Source organism: Arvicola amphibius, chromosome 2 (assembly GCF_903992535.2).
Source record: "Arvicola amphibius chromosome 2, mArvAmp1.2, whole genome shotgun sequence".
In the NCBI taxonomy this organism is placed as follows: Eukaryota; Metazoa; Chordata; class Mammalia; order Rodentia; family Cricetidae; genus Arvicola; species Arvicola amphibius.
The window spans coordinates 10,674,525-10,695,501 of NC_052048.2; the positions used below are offsets into that span (position 1 = coordinate 10,674,525).

A 20,977-nucleotide genomic window follows, 5' to 3' on the forward strand; every position below is an offset into this window, starting at 1 on the left:
GCCGTGGTTATTATGGACTCTAACTCCTTGGAACTGTGAGTTCCAGTAAACATTTTATAAGTTGCCTTGGTCATGGTACCTCTTCATAACAATAGAAAAGGAACTACGACATCTAGGATTCGATCCTCTAATCCAGTCTTATTGGTATCCTTATAAAAAGAAATGGTTTGGCTATAACAAAGGGAAAAAACACAAACACTCTGGATGAAGTTGGTCAGCGACAAGCAAGAACAGGTGGTGGTTCATCTACTGGGCTATGAGAAGGACCCATTGCTGCTGACATTTTGGTTTTAGACTTTCCAGCTTCCAGGATGATTAGATAATAGGTTTCTGCCATTTACGTCCCAGTATGTTGTAATATTTTGTTACAATAGGCTTAGAAAAACATCCCGTGCCGACCTCTTCATCAGTGCCCTGGCTTTAGTTTTTACACTCCAGGAAACATGTAGAAACCCTACTCCGTTCATTATCTCTTCACTTTATTTTATTTCCCATCTGTGTTAAATACAGTCAGCTCGAGATTTGTGCAACACATACTCATGCATAAAGAACACCTTGTGGCTCCTCTTCCATCCTTTCTCTTCCCTTACACAAGTGGACCCAGGGAAATCCCACATTCACACAGGGTCTTCTTCAATTTCTACTTACTTTATGGTCAGTCATGAACAGGTTTTGCCCAAATGACCTCTAAAACATATGCTAATCTTTACTGCTAATAACCGCTGTGTTAGAAAGTATTCTTTTTCAGGTTCCACAGATATTCTTTTCTTCAGTGGCAGGATTTATTATTTGCTTTATCTGTTTTCGGACTTTCTCCATCTTTCTCCCATATGTCTTGTTGCTGCTAGCTTTCTTATCCCTCCTCCTTTTGCTTATAATTTAAATTTTTCATTTTGAATCTGCCACAATTCAATATGCTGTTTTAGGATGACTTGGGTGACATGTGTATTGACTCACAAATCTGAAGTTTTCTTTTGTCTCTTAAATCTCAACAATATATCTAAATTCCTTTTGACTGGCTTTCTTGACTATTCAAAGATGTGTATCAAGAAATGTGAGTCACTCCATTGTTCTGTTTCTCATGTGTCCAGGCTCAAAACAAGTGTTTCTTTGTCTCTCTGTTTTCCTTGCTCCAAGAATAAAATAAAATGCTAAGTTCTGTGATCACAACTCCATAGTTTAGGGGTTCCCACAGAAGTTACTTTCTCTGAAGTAGGCATAGAGTTACTGGCTGATGTGGAGTCAGAGCTGGAGTTAGTGTCCTCAGGGAGATTTAAAACTGCCATGTCACAGAAAGAAAGAGAATCCTGACCCCAGGAGGCTTTTGCCAGCATTAATAACTACTACCACCTCAGTATCGAAGTAGATGTCTTCCTTTCTTCTGTGTTACTACTACTTTCCTAGTTCCAGCACCTTCCATGTCCATCTGGATTATAACAGATGGTTCCACTTCACATCTTGCTAACCCTTTTGCTATCAGTTTCTGCAAAACCAATCTTCCAAAATAAAAGTTGAATAATTAACTTCTTAAATCATGACAGTGGCTCTGCATCACCCTCTCAAAGAAGAGACCTGTACCTGACTAGGACTTTGCTTATTCTCTGTCCTCTTTACTGTTTCTTTTCCAGCCCTTTGTGTGTAACTGTGTAGATTATATTTATCTTATCAAATATGTCCTGCTTTCTTGATACTCACACTTGTCTTGTGAGCCAGTGAGCTACAAACATTAGACTGAGAACCAAGCACTCATGCTCAGTGTATTTCTTTCTGTCCAACATGTGTCACAGAACAAGCTGAGATCATCTTCCAATGCAGGTTTCCTTGGTTTCTAGTGTCCTATCAATGGTTTATATACATTACAAATTAGTCAACTATTAATTTCTGTCTCTACATATTGATCTCTTTGAGGTTGTAGAACAGAAGCCCATACTTAAGAAAATTAGTCCATGTACAAGAAGCTGATTACATTTTGTTTGTTTTTTAAGTTTGAATGCTCAAAATCAAAGCTCAACACTGAACAGAATTGGTTGAAGAAAATACCATCTTCTGAATCCTTTGACAATTAGTCATTAATAATAATATTAATAATGATAATGATAGTAATTATTATTATTTTGAGACAGTTTGACTTTACTAGTCAATGGATAATAAGCTTCTATATTAAGCAAGATGTCTTTCCAGTTAGTTACTGAAATGTCACCACTAGTTAATTATTTTCTTGTGTTTATACTGCCGTGTTCTTGAACTCTTTATAATTCTATATCTGAGAAAAATATTCTTTATTGCAGCAAGAATTATTTTCTCTTTTTCCTTTTGCAAGAGAAATATGATCTAGTGTTAATGAGACAAAGAAGCTAAAAAAATTAAGCAAGTATGACAATATCAACACTTAGCTTGGCTAAGCTAGGAAGATCATGAGTTCATGTCCAACCTGGGCTACACAGCCATTTCTTTTCCTCTTTTATATCATTTACCTTTCTCTTCTCAAATGACTATTTTTTAAATCAGCATTCACATATATTACAATCTATTTCAATAAAGAAAATTCTTGATTTACATTTCCCTGTATTCTATCTTTCTCTCTGTTTAGAGAAAGTCTGCTGAAAAGTTGTTTGCTACTTTATATCTCAAATCTCTCTGTTTTCATTTTCACTTGAACTTCTTCCAGTCGGGATTTCGTTTGTAAAAGTCCCAACAGACTTTAATGATTATGCTTTGCCTGCCTCAGCTATCTGACTATTGGCATCACTGATGCGAGCTGCCAAGCCCATGCTGTTTCCTGATATTTTTAACTATCTAGTTTGACCAGATGACCACTCTCTATTTTGAATCCTTCCCTCTTGTTGGATTCCAGGCACTCACTCTATGGTGCCTAGTTGACTGATCTTCCTCAGCTCTTCTTGCTGAGTTAATCTTATCTTCTCAGACTTTAAAATTGGTGGGCTGGACTGAGCTCCCAAGGTCCTGATGAGGAGCAGAAGGAGCGAGAACATGAGGGAGAAAGTCAAGAACGAGAGGGGTGCGTTCACTCATGGAGACGGTGGGACAGAACTAATGGGAGATCACCAACTCCAGTTGGAATGGGACTGATGGATCATGCGACCAAACCCGTCTCTCTGAATGTGGCCAACAGCGGGGGGCTGACTGAGAAGCAAAGGACAATGGCTCTGGGCTCTGATTGTTCTTCATGGACGGGCTCTGTGGGAGCCTTCTCAGCTTGGTCGATCACCTTCCTGGACCTGGGGGGAGTTGGGAGGACCTTGGTCTTAGCATAGAGTGGGGAACCCTGATGGCTCCTTGGCCTTGAGAGGGAGGGAGGGGAGGTATGGGTGGAGGGGAGGGGAGGGAAGGGGGAGAAGGAAGGGAGGGAAGGGGGAGGAGGAGGGGAGGGAGGGGGGAGGAGGAGGGAAGGAGATGGAAATTTTTAAATATAAAAAAAATAAACCATGAGAAAAAAAAGAAATAATTGTGGGAAATGTTCTGCAGCTGTATTTTCATGTTTATATTTTACCAATAAACTACAGAATATCTTTGCCTAAAAAAAAAAAAAATTGGTGGGCTGCCTAGTCAGGACTTCCAGCTATATCTCTTTTAAATTCATTTCTCAGTGTACTTAGAATTACTTAATTTCTTTCAGTGTAGAGTTTTGATAAACAGTTGTTTGGGGACAATTCCTATATCTGTATCGTCAGCCAAAACTTCTTCCTGAGTGTATCTAAACCCCTTATTCTTATCTTTGGACATCTCAGAGGAAAGTCTAATGTAGTATGTTTAGTTTCAGACTTTTGCTTCCCATTCACTTCCAGTGGCACTTCTGACAGTCTCACCATCCCAACACACTCAGCCAATTTGAACTTGTGTGACAAGAAAGCTATCTTAGTGTTTAGCTGCCATCTTGATTTGTCAGCTCTTGAGCAGTAATAATTACCAAATATGTAGGACATTCTTTCTATGTAGAATGCTATGCACCTGATCAGTGCTTCTCAACCTGTGAATTGTGACCCGTTTAGAGGGTCAAATGACCCTTTCACAGGGTCACATATCACGAGATATTTACATTATGATTTATAACAGTAGCAAATTACAGTTATGATGTAGCAATGAAATCATTTTGTGGTTGGGGTCACCACAACATGAGGAATTGCATGAAAGGAAGCTTGAGAACCTCTGCATCTGGCGAACAAATAAATAACGGCTCCAGTTTGTCTTAGGCTATCTAAAGCTGCTAGTTGTTGAGGAGCTAAATGTCTTCAGGTGAAAAGAAACGTTCCATGAAGATTGTTTGTGTGTGTGTGTGTGTGTGTGTGTGTGTGTGTGCTATATTTTCCCCCTTTCTAGAGTAGATCCTAATGCAACTTACATCGAATTTTAATGCTTAATATGCTTTTAAATGAAAAATGAGGACAATGAAAAACAAACATGAAAACCAATGGGTCAATATTAAATTAAAATCTCCATCAGGGTATGTTTTGTTAAACTCAGAATTCTCATTCATAATATGTTTACCAATTACATTAACCAGTATGTAATTTAAAATGACTGACTTTTTTTGAGAGCCAATCAATTTGGAACCTAAGTGTTTTTCCTATACTTTATTATCAAAGACTGAACAGAGTTAAAAATACATGCACAGGCCAGAATGAATGGAATATAAAACTGAGATTCATTTTTCTCTTTCCTTACAAAAGCACATTAAGTGTTCCCATTTATTAACTAGCCAGCCAGCATCTAGCATTGCCTGCAAGATTTAGTGACTTAAACAATAAGCTAAATCTATTTCCCTCAAATGCCATGGAATGCTGTAAAAACGCAAATTAAAAAATGAATTCCCATAAGAATTCTAAATCAAAGTTGAGCAGTAATTGTGTTTTATTGCCTTCTTCATAAAGCAGCATGTCAGCATGTCCAGTCTCTCACATAGCTCAACCCACCATATTCATGTTGAAGTTACACGGAAGAATAACACTGTGAAGAAAGTGAATGTCTAAAGAATTTTCTATGATTTGGCTCTCAAATGTCATCAGTGTTTTACCAGACTGTGAAGACTAATCTTGGCTTTACTGATGGTGCACACATGACATTTATCCTGCCAGCTATGTAAGCTCAGCTAGTGCCAAGCAAGAAAAGAGCAACGTGGTGACAAACATACAATTAACATCTGGGTTTAGCAATGGGGAGCAGGAAACATATGTTCTCTATTAAGACAGGATTTATCCACTTGGCTTTATTTTGACATTGGTTTCTGCTTTAAAAATAACATTGTCTAAACTTTAAGTGATATCATTCCCTGTTTGCAGGGACTTCCAGAAATGAGCAGCAACCCTGAGAAGAGGAAAATATCCCAATACATACAGCTCCTTCACAGTCAAAAAATTCAAAGAAAGCACAATAATATACATAATCCAGACTTTCTTTGCATATTCCATCTTTACATGGCTTTTCTTACTCTGTCTCTTTAAAGACTCTTTTATTTTTTAAACCATTTACTTGTTTTTATACCTCTCTATACTTTTTTTCATCTCTCTCCCAAGCTTATACACATTTATCCAACACTGTGACATATTTAGAGGTTTTTTAATCTATCTTTATTGTGTATCTGTAATTATATTCTGTCCAGTAGCATTTCTTAAAATGCTAAGTGCTTCTTAAAAATGTAAGCTGCACATTGCTAGGGGAAATATGCCTGCTTGCTCTGCCCAGTCTGACATGGCAGAGGAGGTCTGTTCACTGCCTCTGAGCTGTGCACACAGCCCCAGTTCCAAGTATGCAGGGGGTCTATGTCGAGCCATTAAGCAGTTTGTAACACGGTGCTTATAAACCTCATTTAAATGCTCAACCTTCTGAAAGAGCCAGAGGTTATGCTGGCAGCATAGCCCAGAAAACCACTGTTTCAAAGCAGCACAGTTTCAAAACAGCACAGCTTTTTTTCTGCTTCTGCTGAATCAGGAAAACCTCTCTTACAGGCGATGCAGCATGCCACCAGCAATCAAAGCCTATTTGGAAAATAAATGCAGCTAAACTTTGTTTTTCAGTGTCTAGAATGCCTCTCCAAGCCCTCTAAGGCTTTAAGTGTATTTTAGTTGGCCATGTGGGTGCCAGTCTGTTGAAGGATGCTGCTAAGCCCTGAAATAACCACAGAGAAATTGTATTATTTAAATCACTGTTTGGCCCATTAGCTCTAGCTTCTTATTGGCTAAATCTTACATCTTAATTTAACCCATTTCTATTAATTTGTGTATTGCCATGTGACTGTCGCTTACCAGCTCAAGTTCCAGCATCTGTGTCTGGCAGGGCTACATGGCTTCTCCTGACTCCTCCTTCTTTCTCCTAGCATTCAGTTTAGTTTTCCCTGCCTACCTCTATTCCCTGTGCAGGCCCAAGACAGTTTTCTTTATTCAGTAACGGTAATTACAGCATACAGTGGGGAATCCCACATCACAAAGGGGATTCCTATTTACTGACATCATGCTGGAGTTTATCTCTAAACACTGAGAGAAACACCAAAGCTTCTCTCCGTCCGGGGATGAGAGTATGCAAGTGGAGCTGAGCCAACAGAAGGCAGGCCGAAATGGTACAAGGATGTCCAAATCAAATGCTCCCTTAATCTCCTCAGAGGAGATGGTTAGTGTCATAGGGATTCCATTCAAAGCCTGCTTCATTTGTCAACAAATGCTCTCTTAGAGGGAGAGAAGGAGGAGAGAGAGGGAGAGAGAGAGGGAGGGAAGGAGGGAAGGAGGGAGGGAGGGAGGGAGGGAGGGAGGGAGGGAAGGGGAGGGAGGGAGGGAGGGAGGGAGAGAGAGAGAGAGAGAGAGAGAGAGAGAGAGAGAGAGAGAGAGAGAGAGAGAGAGAGAGAGAGAGAGAGAGAGAGAATATCTTTAGGCATAGCTGCCCCATCATCCAGCCTGTTTTCACATCTTTAGATCAACACCTCCAACAAAAGCAGCACAACTTACAGGCAATGATACAATAATATGTGATTTTATATTCAGACTGCATTTTCTTCTTTCCTTCTCATGGCCTTTCTGTTTTAGGTCTCATATTACTTATGTTCACACCTATATCATCACTATATCATAAAGTTATCAAGAGCCAAGTATGCCTTATGTTATTGTAGCCTATCCATTCTCCAGAAACAGAGACAAAAGTCTGACTTTAGAGGGTTGCAAACAGTAGGTGCTCAATGAAAATGTAAAGTCCCAGGGCTAGCAGTATTTTCAAAAGTATAACCACTGATGAGTTAGTTGTGTACTTTCTGATAAATAACCTATCACCCATGTTCAGGTTGTGATGACTACCAATTAAACTCAGTGGAAAAAAAGACAAAAACAAAAAACAAAAACAGAGAAGACATGAAAGTAGAAGGATTTATTGGAAATAAAAAAAGATTTAAGTTGGAGAGAGGGTGATCAATGGGACATGAAAAGATCAAAACTCATATATATATGTATATATATATATACATATATATATATTCATTCAATTGTCAAATAATTAAAATTTTCTTACATAGTTTTGCATAATTACATATATAGTTTGAAAGAGTCATAAATTTAACATGTAACTAAAACTGGATGCATATTTTAGTATGCATGCATAATATGATTATCTTTAATTTTCCTGTGCTGCCTCATGACAAGCAACTATGCAAAAAAATGTATTTGGAAGGATTTTTCTAGGATCAAAAATAAGGACTATCTTGCCCAAGAGTATTTGAAACAAGTAACACACAAACCTTTAAGTCTCAGGTTTTATTACAGAGGAGAAAGAATTGTGAGCACAAAATATTCCTCTAAGCAGTTAATGTCACTTAAAATAATAAAAATAGTGATAGTACATCCCATACTTTATAAATTTTAATGCTCATATTAAAAATAGCTTTCTTTACACTTATGAGGAAAGGGAGGTAATCTTTAAAATTGAAACCTAAAAATGCCAAAGTAACATGATTTGTGTTGGAATTAGCAATGTAACTTTTAGGTTAATTGTGCTTCATTTAATCTGAAATTAAATTTTATTCTCTAAACACAAACATATTTAGGAAAGTGTGATGACTAATTTTGATTGCCAACTTCATGGAACTTAGTCATGTAAGAAACTTGATAGGACTTAGAGTCATCTATGAGACTTGATGGCACTTAGTCACACAGGAGACTTGATAGGACTTAGAGGTACCTAGAAGACATACCTCTGCACTTGTATTCGAGAATGTTTCCAGAGAGAGATTTAACAACGGGTAGGAATATTTGCCCTTAACACACATGGCTCTATCCCATAGGCTAAGAGGGATAAAGAGAGCCAAGAGTATGCATTCAGGTCTCCCTTTGTGATTGTGTATGCAATGTGACCAGCTGCCTCATGTTCTTGCTGCCCTCCCCTACCATTTTAGCTGGAGCCCCTTTCTACACCAAGTGGTCCGCCATGGTGGACTTTACCCCCAACCTGGGAGCCACCCCTCTTCACTTTATGATGTGGAAGAGTCTTCTTTTTTTGTGTTGATTTCATTGGTTAATAAAGAAACTGTCTTGGCCCATTTGATAGGCCAGCCCTTAGGTGGGTGGAGTAGACAGACAGAATGCTGGGAAGAAGGGAAGTGAGGCAATGGCCTCAAGCAGTCGCCATGACTCTCCTCTCTGAGATGGATGCAGGCTAGAATCTTCCCAGTAAGCCACCTGTCATGGTGGTACACAGATTACTAAATATGGGTTAATCAAGATGTGAGAGAATTAGCTAATAAGAGGCTGAAACTAATGGGCTAGGCAGTGTTTAAATGAATACAATTTGTGTGTTGTTATTTCGGGGCATAAGCTAGCCAGGTGGTTGGGAGCAGGGAGGGAATGCAGCCCGCTGCTTCCATTACTACAACTTTAGTTGCTTTTGTCAATTGTTTTGTCATAGAAATCAGCTAGGTTGCTTGGATCATACTTGTGACCCTGTTACTTTGGAGGAGCAACTACAATGTTAACTTCCTTTATGGAGAGCCTATGATGGAGCAAGATAGAATTCTCCTCTTTAGAACTTCAGTGCTAGATGATGGCACACGTTTTCCGGCTGGTGTGCCATTAGAATATTTGGTTTCATTATATCTTATGCTTGAGAATGCCAATCCCTCCTACTTACCCTTCTCTTCTATTTTTCACCTATGATAACCTCAGGCTTTATTTAAAACTGTTTTAAAACATAATATGCTATCTAACATTTACCCAACTTTCTTGTGTCTCAATGCTAACCAATAAAGATTGATAGCAGCACACAGTGATATGAAAGCATGTGTCCTCTGGGTCTCTGAAGGAGTGGTTTAATGAAGCCACCTCTGCAAATGTGACTGTAATGGAAAGGGCAGGTCTGTGCTTGGTGGCTGTGTCTACATGTCCTCATGCATCCATGACAATGTTCACTAAGCCTTGCTGTGCTGAACTGCACCTTGTGGTCTCACTATCCTGTGCACGTCCAGCTCCCTTGTCTTCTGCTCTTAGGATAGCCCTCTGTTCATGCCTCTGTGCACTTAACCATTGTAGAAGCTTTTACTGTGCACATGCTCTTTTCCATTTACAGCTTGCTCCCGAATCTAGACAGATCTCAATGCTCACCCTTATCATACCATCAGCAGAAATCAGTAGTGTCTTTCCGTTTGCCTTTGTCTACAAAGTCAAATCATGATAGTGTCAGTAGTTACTGAATATTTTTAATTCATTGTGAAAGACTCTGTATCCAAGCAGCCTCGGTGAGAGTAGGGTGGCCGCACTCAAAGTGAGAATGCTCCCACTCTTCCCTCAGTACTTTCCTTCCCAGATAACTGCCATACTTGTCACCCTGGCTTGAAGCCTAAGTCTGTGGATATGAGCTTCTGAGAGCATCACTCAGTAAGGGGCACATATGTCAAAATTCTACTCTATCTGTTGATATGCAAAAATCACCTGGTTCCAAAGTAAAGAAATACAGAGCCTTTTGGTTAAAGGGCAGGAGGGTCTGCACTCAATTCCTGCTACCCACTGATTGAGATAGAAATTAAAATAGACTGCTAGAAAACAATAAAGATGAGAAAACTGAATACGTGAATTTTCTTTTTAAAAATTATTAAATTTATATGTGTATGTGTGTGACTGTGTGTGGGTATCAGCATGTGAGTGCAGGTACTGATGGAATCCAGAAGCAGGTGTTAGGTCCCTTGAAGCTAGACTCACAGAAGGTTATGAGTTCCTGATGTAGGTGTTGGGAACTAAACTTGAGTCCTCTGAGGGAGCAATGCACACTCATAACTGTTAAGCCTTTCATCCAGGCCCTAAATATTCTCTTTATGCTGAAAACTCTTGCTTTCCTGTGGTCTAGTTTTCATAATTTCTTACATTGTTTTCAACATTTGCTGCTTCCTCCTGCTGACATTATCGTTCTCCTTCCATTTCTCTAGCAGTTAGGTCTCATGGGGAACACACACTGTTCATTTCTTCTCTTTAATCAAAACAGATACATTGCAAATGTGATCTCCAGAACCAGAGTGGTCTTTCTGGAAGTACAGTAATGACTTAGCACACATTAACATTCATCCATGCTGGTCATGGCCACGGGTGTCCCTGGCTTGACATTAGGCAGCCAATGGAGCTAGTCTTTCATTTGGCAGCTGGAAGAGTCCCATGAGCATCTTGTACTAAAGTGGAAATCTCTGTCATGTGGCTTAATTTGTATCACACACTATTATACAGAGCTTCCTGTTGCCCAGGCAAGGCTCAAATCAGTTGTATAGCTAATAATTACCTTAGTCTTAGATCCCCCTGCCTTTACCTCCTGAGTGTTAGGAATATAGGCATGCATCACCAGGTCTTGCATATGTAATGCTGGGAATTGAACCTAGGGCTTTCTGTGTTCCAGCCAGCACTCAACCAACAGAAATACATCCCCAGCCTTAGAGGAATATACATTTTTAAATATCTGTTTTATAGTACTTCTAAGGTTTTGTAAACTTTTGAGCTTTTTTCTGCATGTCTTAGAAGGTTATCACATATTCATATGGATATTTGTATTTAAAAATTACCAATTATGGAAGCATGGTTGATTGGGAAACAACTTGTAAACATTAAGAAATGGAGTTTAAAGATCACTGCCAAATATTCTCAGATGTAACCTGCCAATCCCTTGGGTTTTGAAGGACAACAGTCATCTTATATGATAGTGATGATAATTACGGTATTGCCATTCATTTAGTCATTTAAAACATTTAGCAAACAATGATGAGTTAGGAATTTGAGTGAGGCAAGTCTAAAGAGCATATAGCCATTAGTCCTTCCATTTCCTAACAGGAGAAAAGAACACAGCCATCATGCTTGCTTCTTGCCACTCTCTTTGTCCAGAGTGACACTTTGTGATCTCTATTTATTGACTACTGTCTGGCCTTCAGTAGCAACTTAAATGCCATATCCCCTAACTTGCTTGAACTCAAGTTTAACTCTTTAGTGTCTAGGCTCTTATCTTTTGATACAGTACAGTGTCTACCATCTTTAACATAATAGAGTAACACAATAATTTAATCCCATTTGCGAATCAGCCTAAAACTAGGACACCTGAGGACTTGATATATTTGAGGCTGTTACACTGGTAATATCCATATAAGAAGAGAGAGGAGGGAGTTACTGTCTGTGACAATGGCTAGGGATAGGGAGGAGGAAGGGTGTTTTCTCTCCTCTAATCAATAGGCTTGTGCTTGCTTCTGTTATTTACTGACAAATCAATCAGGGGAGGCTATCTTTATTCATTAGAATATTGAATACCGAAGATGAAGTTTTTCTCATAGAAAATGGTGCCTCGTTAAGCAAGCATCGTGGCACATGCCTGCAACTCCAGCACTTGGAGGCAGAGGCAGAGGCAGAGGCAGAAGGATTGCAACTTAAAGCCAACCTAGGCTATGTAATGAGATCCTGTCTTGAGAAAAGACTTGCGATTATTGATTAGTTTGATTATTATTTCAGATGGGCTCACACTGGTGACATTCAAACTCTTCCAGGTATGTGGTTTAATTTTAAATAGTCTATAAATCTTCTCCATCCTTTCTTCAAAAAGTAAGGCACCTAAGAATGCTTGTAGTCTTCACCCGAAGGATGTTGTCCTAGATAAATTACTACATGGTTATGTCCAAGAACTAAAGAGTTCTGTCTGCTTGCGGTTGTTTAGGAAATCAGTCAACTGTCTCACATGGTTGATCCTTGTCCTGTAGACAACTCACTCAACAGTAAGGAATGAGAGATTCTTCAGCATCAGTTTCACACATGTACAGTATGCTTATGAATGCGTGTGTGGTATGTGTTGTATGTATGTATGCCTTTGTATTTGTGTTTATGTGTATATATGTATATGTGCTTATGTATGTTTAGATGGGTGTTTTGTGTATATGTATGTGTGTGTTTATGAACATTTAAATGGGTGTCTCTGTGTGGATTTGTATGTTTTTTGTATGTATGCTTATATGTCTTGCAAGTCCATATCTGATTCCTATACAATAAGAACAGAATTTTAGCCCAGAATCTCTATAGAATTTGCCAAACTGCTTCCAGAACCACCGAGAATACTATCCCAGCAAATAAAGAAATATTTAAAAGCTTTTGGGGATGGTAATGACCATAGACTTGGATTTGCAGCACAGCTTCTCTGAGAGGACAGGGTGAGGGTGGGGTGGGAAGTGGGCAGCCACATCTGACATGGCAGACATTTTAGAAACTGTGATCAGGAGGTGATTATAGTGCTAGACTTTCATGGTGACAGTAGGTTAGGGCACACCATCCCTATTCGGTTAGGTTGCTTCATCCCTATTCTCCAGAGAGTGACTGAAAGAGCTAGACATGTGATTTCTAAACTTGGCTTCAAAGGATCAGATAGCCAACAGTGTTGAATCATCATCAGTACAAAATGGGAAGCCCTGAAGCTTACTTATGAGAAAGAGAGGCAGCTTTGAATCTGAAGATCATATGAAGAAGTCTGGAAAAGCAAAGATGTTAACAATAGACAAGGAAGAAAGAAATTAACATGCCTTATTAGCATGGTGTATGACATACAAATCAGTTAAACAGACTGCTTTAGGGTTTCACATCACTGGGAAATTTAAGAAAAATGCAAATGTTATCCTTAAAACACTGGAAACACATGCTCTAATCTGTGTGGAAATTCCCCCATTAATCAGTATAACATTCTGAAGACAGAGCTAAATTATCAACAATGAATTTTAAGAATGGAAGAAAGAAATAAATACATCAGGACAATCTTAAAGAAAGCACTTGTAAGATAATAGACCTAGATGTCCACATATATGCACACACCTAGGCATGTATACACATGCGCACTCATGAATGTGCCCAAAAACAGCAGATGTACATAATTAAGCATTTCAACTAAAAGGCAAAGATTGTAGTCTATGGATAGTACAAAATTCATTTATGTGTTACTTGTAAGAGTTATGATTAAAATTGAAAATACAAAATGATGCAAGTAAAACAATGGAAATTGTTGGGTTATAGAAACTGTAACCAAAATGACAGTCCCTTGACTGTTTATTACAGAGGAGTTTTAAGATATTGTGGAACTGAGGCTAGACAACAGTTAGCTCTCCCAGGACTTGACCCTTATCTCGATTTTCCCAGGGCCCCCTAAAGATGGTGGTGTTTCCATACAATAGGGAACAGTCTAGAGACTATGTCAACCACATTCCCCAAAGGTAGGGTAGATGGCTTTTAGTCATTTGATGGGTTCTGGATGCTTACCATCATTAAGGAGTGTTGGTTACAAGTTGTTATTGGTCATGATCAGAAAAAAAACTGAACAAATGAGATTAGATTCAAGGATCTCTTTCTAAAAGAGAAAGGGGGGTATATAATATAGAAATAATAGGATAAAAGAGTAGATTGTTGAGTCTACTTTTGAACAACCACTTTTCTCAAATATTTTACATTGGTATGAAATTTTGTATGTAATACAAATTTAAGGTTATTTTTGTTACACTGTATTATATATTTCTATTTCTTGTTTGTGGTATTGTACCTATGTATCTCATTTAAAAATGTAAAATTTTAGTCTTTGGAAGCTATTTAGGAAAATACAGTCATATATGAGAATCAAACTTATAGTCATGTTAGGTATGTTTTTAAGGTCATGAAAAGCTATATTTGAGACAGATATGTTATCTTCAAAACTTCAAAGACTAACAGACTATGGTATTTAAAATGTTATAATAACAAGGTTTTTGTGATAGTGAGACATATCTGCTTTTGGCAGCACCAATCATTTCCTAAAAGGATAATAGGTGTTGAAAAAAACTCCATATGGAGCTGACTTTCTTTGTGGGAAAGTCAGTCATTCTGGTACAAAACTGGTCTTGCTTTGACTGATGATAGTACACTCCCCAAACCAGACAAGCAGGACACAAAAAAGTGACTATCAAAATTTGTCAAGGAAGAGTAAGACCATTCTTCATAAATTCCTGCTTCACAGGAAAGCCTGTTAGATATTTTAGGCCTGTAGGCCGAAGATGAATGCCTCAATGCTACAGGGGAATGTTGGGTGACTGTCCAGCCACCCAGCTGTTTCTGTCATTTCTTATAGTTTTGAACGTTGCTTGCTCTGCCCTTCCTATTTACTCAAGTACTATTATGTTCTTCTGGGGTCTTTGATGGAATTGAAGAGTAAGTAGTTATAGCTGCAGTTTTCCTTTGTTATAATAGAAGGTAAATTAGGTACAGAGCTTCGTACTCACCAAGACAGAATAAATAATGGAGCATTTTTTCCAAATATGCTAAATACAAATGGACTTGACATTGCAAATGAAATTTTTACCTGATAATTATTCTATCATTTACAGTTTTAATACATTAGAGTTAAAAACTTTCCTTTTTTTAAAACAAAAATGGTGAAATACTATGTAATATTCCTTTACAGTGTGTGAAGCTATGTCACTGTGACTGGTTTAATAAAAAGCTAAATGGCCAAGACCTAGGCATCATTTTGGGGTCAGAGAGAATGCTGAGAAGAAGAAGTCAGAGTTGTCAGCCAGATGCGATGAAGCATGACATCTAGAAGATGAGGTAATATAATAAGTTGTGAGCCACGGGGAAGCATGCAAATGAACAGAAATGGGTTAATTTAAGTTATAAGAACTAGTTAGAAACAAGTCTGAGCTACTGGCCAAATTCGAAAATTAAAAATAAGTCTTCATGTGGTGATTTTGGAGCTTTCTGGTGGGACAGAGAAAGACTTGCTACCTTATGAAGAAAGACTTGTTATAGAGAGAAGGTACTGTTGTGTAACAGCGCCCCACATCCTGAGATTAAAACACTCCATTCTTCAGGAATCTCCTTTAACATGAAAGCAAACTACTCTAAATAGCCTTAGGAAGTCCCTGAAACTGAATGGATTCACTAGCTCCCATTTTGGCCCCACCACACCAAGCAGTAAAAGCTAAGAGTCCTCTCATGCTGAAGGAAAGAGCTGCAAAGAAGACTCTGAGACCAGATCAGCTGATGGGTAGAACCGAAACCAGCTGAGCAGCCTGAAAGCAGTTCAGACCAATGAAGCATCTAGAAAGCATACTTTCCTACTCTGAGCTGTCTGAAGCTGTGAAGTGTGCTCCAGGTTCCCAGCTTTGGGAGCTACCACTCATGCTGGGGTGGGCTTTGGTGATACAACAGTCTTTGATTCATTTCTGCTCCTGTAAGTAATCCCTCATCCATATTCCCATTGGAACTCACTATTCACCAAGCTGGATTTTGGTGGTGTCTGTATTTTGATCTGCTGTGGGGGCTTTTTTATCTGGAGAGAGTAGAAATGTAGGTTGTGTCTCCCCAGGAAGAGTTTTGTCATAAATAGATTCATATGTCTGTTAGCAAAACTATCACCACACCTGGAACATTTCCTCTCTTTCTCTCTCTTCTCCATATTAAGATCCAAAATAATTTAATCTTTATACCCTTCTATTCAGCCCTACTATCAGTAGAACAATTATCACCTCCAAGCAGATGTTCATGGTCTAATTTATATAATGTTTAAACAGCAAAAGAACCTTTGCAGATAAATTTAAACTGAAGGTCTTGAGATGGTAAGATTGTCCGGTGTAGTTCAGGTTTGCATAGTCTAATGAATAACATCCTCCTAGTGGAGGCACAAGGACAGTTAGAGGTAGACAGGAATGTGTGATGGCAGAAACTGAGTTCTGAATGTGCCAATGTATTGGAAGAGATCATTTAGAATAGAAGTTCTCAACCTTCTTAATACTGTAACCCTTTAATATAGTTCCTCATGTTGTGTTGACCCCAACCATAAAACTGTGTTGTTGCTACTTCATTACTGTAATTTTGCTGCTGTTATTAATCATCATGTAAATATCTGATATGAAGGATACCTGTTAGGCAAGCCCCAATGAGGTCATGACCCACAGGTGGAGAACCTTTGTTCTTGAAGATGGGATATTTCAGAAGGAGCAGGTCTATCAATACCTTGTCTCCAGTCCCTAAAGTCCCATATTTGCATTTCTGAGTTCAAAAACTGAAAGAAAATAGACTTGTGTTGCTTCAAGCCACTTTACTGCCATATTTTGTCAAAGTCTCAATGAGAACCTAGTAGAGAGTAACATGGTTTTCTTTACCCATGATCCCTCTGTGGCTTTGTTCCTCCTTAGGACGTTACCCTAGAACAACTGAAATCCCACCCCAAGTTAAAAGCCTGAAAAATACCGTCTCCAAATCCATAATTTTTGTATCAAATCCAGAAGAAATCAACGCTTCTGAGACTCTAGAGCATCGAAGAATTTTGTGGTCCATTTAGCTCACATTGCATCATCTAGGTGGTGTGAAACTGGGGCTCTGGACTTCATTTCATGGACTTCAGACACGTTAGACTAAGATGGTTGTTGAGTGAAGAAACTAAGCATGCCGATACATTTTAAACTGCTTTTGGTAACAATAAGCCAATAGTTGACCTTTGCATGAAAGTGGAAAGAAAAAAGTTGTCACGTACGTTCGCGACTTCGTAAGACCCGCTCAGCATCTGTTCCACGTAATGACTTAGGTCTCTGATTCTCTTGTGATCCGAATCAGTAAACGGTAAGTGCCACCAGTGAGGAAACCTGTTTGAAAAGGAGCGATACTTCAGTCAGTATGAAAAGTAGCTCTTTTGGGCTGGTCACAAAGTTAACAGCTACACCCGTGTAGGGCCAATACCAGCATTAGAAAGAGTCAGGATGTACATGATTAATAATGGCCATTTTATAGACGCAACTGTGGTCATTTGTGCTACTTGAATCAGCACTGATATCAACACTAATTTAATTTAATGTTAAATTAATTTTATGTGATCTTTATTACTGTATTTATGGCAGACCACAAGTGTTTCCACCCAGTACATGTAGGGGCTAATACGAAGTTTCTGAAATTAATGACTTACAGTTTTTCAAAGAGTTCTGGTTGTCTTGTTACTTATGGGCTCTTGACAGACATTATTGCATGATATAAATTAGACATTTCATCTAGAAGCATCTGCTTCCATCTGGCCTCGCTCTTGTGAGTCAAAGCCACCCTGTCCCTGAGACTTTGACCAGAAGGCTTCTCTGTCATCTACCTAAAGACTGTCTTGGTGAGTTGTGCTTAAGACTAGTCTTTGGTGGGATGACCTGTTAGTGGCCCCATCTGGTAACATATCTTTATGCTTAATTGTATCTTTTCAGAAACTTACTGTTTCCTGTACCTATGCTTCTGCATTTTGGTGCAGACGAAGGCCTGTGTGCAGTGCTTCCTAGAAGGAGAACTGAGAGGGGCTGTGAAACTTTCTCAGCAAGCACCAGAGGCAGGTGGTGACTTCAAGTCACGACTTCAAGCCTGCTGCTTATTTATGTTCATTTTTTGAGACAGGGTTTCTCTGTGTCACCTTGGCTCTCCTGGAGCTCACTCTGTAGACCAGATTAGCCTGCAACTCAGATATCCATTTGCCTCTGCCTCCTGAGTGCTAAGATTAAAGGTGTGCACCACCATCACCTGGCATTCCTGTTACTTGCTTAAAAAAATCATGAAAGTGCAGTATGGATAAATCTATATATTTAATTTATTACCTAGTAACTAGGTAACACTTCATATTTTAAAAGTTTATCAATCTAAGGATTGAATTATTAAGATTTTTTCATCTGGAATTAGTTATAAAAATTAGTACCCATATATAATTAGTCTATAATATAAAAATAATTACATATGGTGTAAAACACATATGGTGGTAGTTTTGGAAATAATCTTGGCAACTAGACTGCTTTAGTTAGTTTTAAATATAATTCATATGTCTATGTGAAAAACTTCCATATTGGTATAATGAAGCAATTCAATCTTTTCTGACATTTTATAGATACTGAAAATTCTAAGTATAATTATGTGCACAGAATTTAGGAATCAGGCCATACTAGTACCATTCAATCCATATAAAGCTCATCTACCATATGCACATTGACATCAGTTACTGAAAAGTAATTTTATGCTGTTTTACCTGACACCATTGTCATATTCTCTCTCAATTTTGTTAAGGTGAAAAGTAAGCAAAATAAAACAGCTTTTACATTGTGTGTGTGTGTGTGTTTAAGTCCTGATTTGAAAATAGAGTTGTTCTAATAATTAGAAAAATTCATTTCCTTAGTACTAACACCAGGGTTTTCTTTTCCCTTTGGTCTGGTCCTGTGTGTGTGTGTGTGTGTGTGTGTGTGTGTGTGTGTGTGTGTATGTGTGTGTCTCTCTCTGTGTGTGTGTGTATGTGTGTCTGTGTGTGTGTCTCTGTGTGTGTGTTTTACATCCTGGGAGAACACACAGTGAAGTTCTGAGGCTGAGAGGAAAGCAGGAAGAGGGAGAGGAGTCTCATCCAGCAGACGGGTTTAAGTCATTCTTTCTAAGAAAATCTCCATGTTTGTGCACTCCTGGAAGGTGACTGAAATACAAAAGGCTCAGTTGGAAAACCTCTCTTGCAGACTATAACTAAATAGAATTCCATCCTTCCTGACTCTAACTTTCTGATTTTATTCTCAGATGGGCTTTGCGGAAGTCTCTTAGGGCTTCCCTCAGTGAATGTAGCAGTCAGAAGAAATCTTGCCCTCTTCTTCATCCATATGTATGATCTTCAGTCTTGGCCCCTGTGGGAGTGACAGCCCTCAGAGCACACAAGGCTAAATGTCCCTCCCTCAGTGGGTTCCTTAAATGGTTTGAATATCAATTTAGCTTCATTGCCAGGCAACAGCCGTGTGCAGAACAGAATCTTAACTAAGGCTGGAAATTGGGAAGAGGCATGTGGAAAGAGGTGCTCGGACTTCCAAAGTTCTCCACAGCATCTAAGAAGCCTGAGGAAGCAGCCATTAACAGAGGTTAATTTATACCGTTACATGACTGTTACTGGATATGATGACAAGCCTCGCTATTGAACTTTCCCGCTGAAATTTGCAGATCTTGGTTCATGGTTCTTTTTTTCTGATTCCACTAGAAGAACGAAACCTAAACCTATGCATAGAAGTTTCCAGAGTGAATGCATTTGCCTCTTGTGTTCTTCAACCACCGTCTAATGTCTTCTCTTCCAGGTACTGAAAATGTTCGTGTTTCAAAATGTCTATGACAAGAGCAAACATACGTTTTCAATATTCTAAAATAGCTCTTCACACATTGACAACGTGTGTGTATGCTTTGGAAGGTGATTAAACCAAAGAACAAGTACAAATCCATATGTGCAAGGCATGTTAGCAACAGCCTCAAAGGTTGGTCTGCTCAGCAAAAACCCTAGTGCCGAAGGAAAGAATCAAAATTTGGTTTACCTGGCTGCCAGTATTCTAATTTCTGAGGAACTCACAATTTTAAAGATAAAATACAGTTTTGCTGTGTGACCCAAATTTGCCCCTTTTTAACTAACGAATATTCCAAATGAGATGAGCGGTTGTTCTCATTGTAGCTACAGTCAGCTTGTGCTCAGTCTTTTTCATTGTTACAGAATGATCTCAGCAATTCCTTCAGAATGTACATGGAATAAATAACATTTAGATAATGCAAGTTGAGTCATTACTGGTTAAGAAAACCCTGGCTTAAGAACAAGCCAAGGTGAATTATGAATGAATCAATTGATATTATTACCCCTCCCCCCAGAACAGAAATCCCCTATTCTTCTTTATGTGTATCTATGTGTGTTTATATATGAGTTCTTAAATTTCAGTTATTGCCAGAAGAGTAGGCATGTTGATTTAGTTCTGACTTTCAATTTCAATTCTATTTTTATAGAAAACAACTGAGGAGATTAAATTTTAAAACAGGGAAATAAAACAATTTTTCCCAATAAGTGATGAAAATGAAAGAGGTTCTGATGTTTTTTCCTTCCATCTACAAAAATCAATGGCTGGAAAGAAAATTGCCAACTTTGTTCTCTTCTCTGCTGCAAAGGGCTCTTCGCTCAGGCTCTGGGGGGAGCAGCTCTGCAGCAGACACTGCCGCTGCTCCCAAACAGGAAATCTCTCAGCCATCATATCCCCCTCTGCTCAGGGATGAACCCTGAAGGTCAAATATGGCTGGCGAGGGGACAGAGCCTTACTCTGGGAGAGGCAGCAACGGGAATTGCTTCTGAATTTGGCTGTGAAGTCTGGAAAACTGCTCGAATGACTTTTGGGTCAGGCTTTTCCTCTTGTCACTGAGGGTCACCTCGATCAGGTACAGCTGCAGATAAACAACAGGCAAAAATCAAAAGATGGAGATTAAACTTGCCACAGACCCTAAAACCTGCTTTTGGGTAAATTAAGCAAAGAGGGAAAGTATCTGTTAAAAAATTATCATTAGAACTGAAGGGTGTAATTTGTAATGCCACGATTACCTATAAATAAAATGTATGAGGGTTCCATAATTTTATGTTCTCTCAACATTGCCTAATTTCTGCTGTCCTTTCTTGTAGACACTTTAATTAGCTCTTGATTTATATTCTACCACAGGGTAGGAACTGTTCCTCCCGACAGTTC

At 38.8% G+C, this 20,977-nt stretch overlaps 1 protein-coding gene across 25 annotated transcripts in view; it reads right to left on the minus strand.

Annotated features, from left to right (window-relative positions):
- The window catches only part of Pik3c2g (phosphatidylinositol-4-phosphate 3-kinase catalytic subunit type 2 gamma), a 346,977-nt gene that overhangs the window by 44,590 nt on the left and 281,410 nt on the right, over positions 1 to 20,977 (minus strand). For 23 of the 25 annotated variants that reach the window (XR_005284220.1, XM_038318262.1, XM_038318253.1 and 20 more), the window contains 2 exons: positions 20,560 to 20,681; positions 16,984 to 17,092 (listed from right to left, as the gene is read on the minus strand). Coding sequence is in view for 24 of the 25 variants with exons in the window: in XM_038318262.1 (XP_038174190.1) it covers positions 16,984 to 17,092; positions 20,560 to 20,681 (231 nt within the window). In the remaining variant the exon portion in view is untranslated. The remainder of the gene's footprint in view (positions 1 to 16,983; positions 17,093 to 20,559; positions 20,682 to 20,977) is intronic. The other 2 variants (XM_038318255.1, XM_038318256.1) reach the window with 1 other exon arrangement.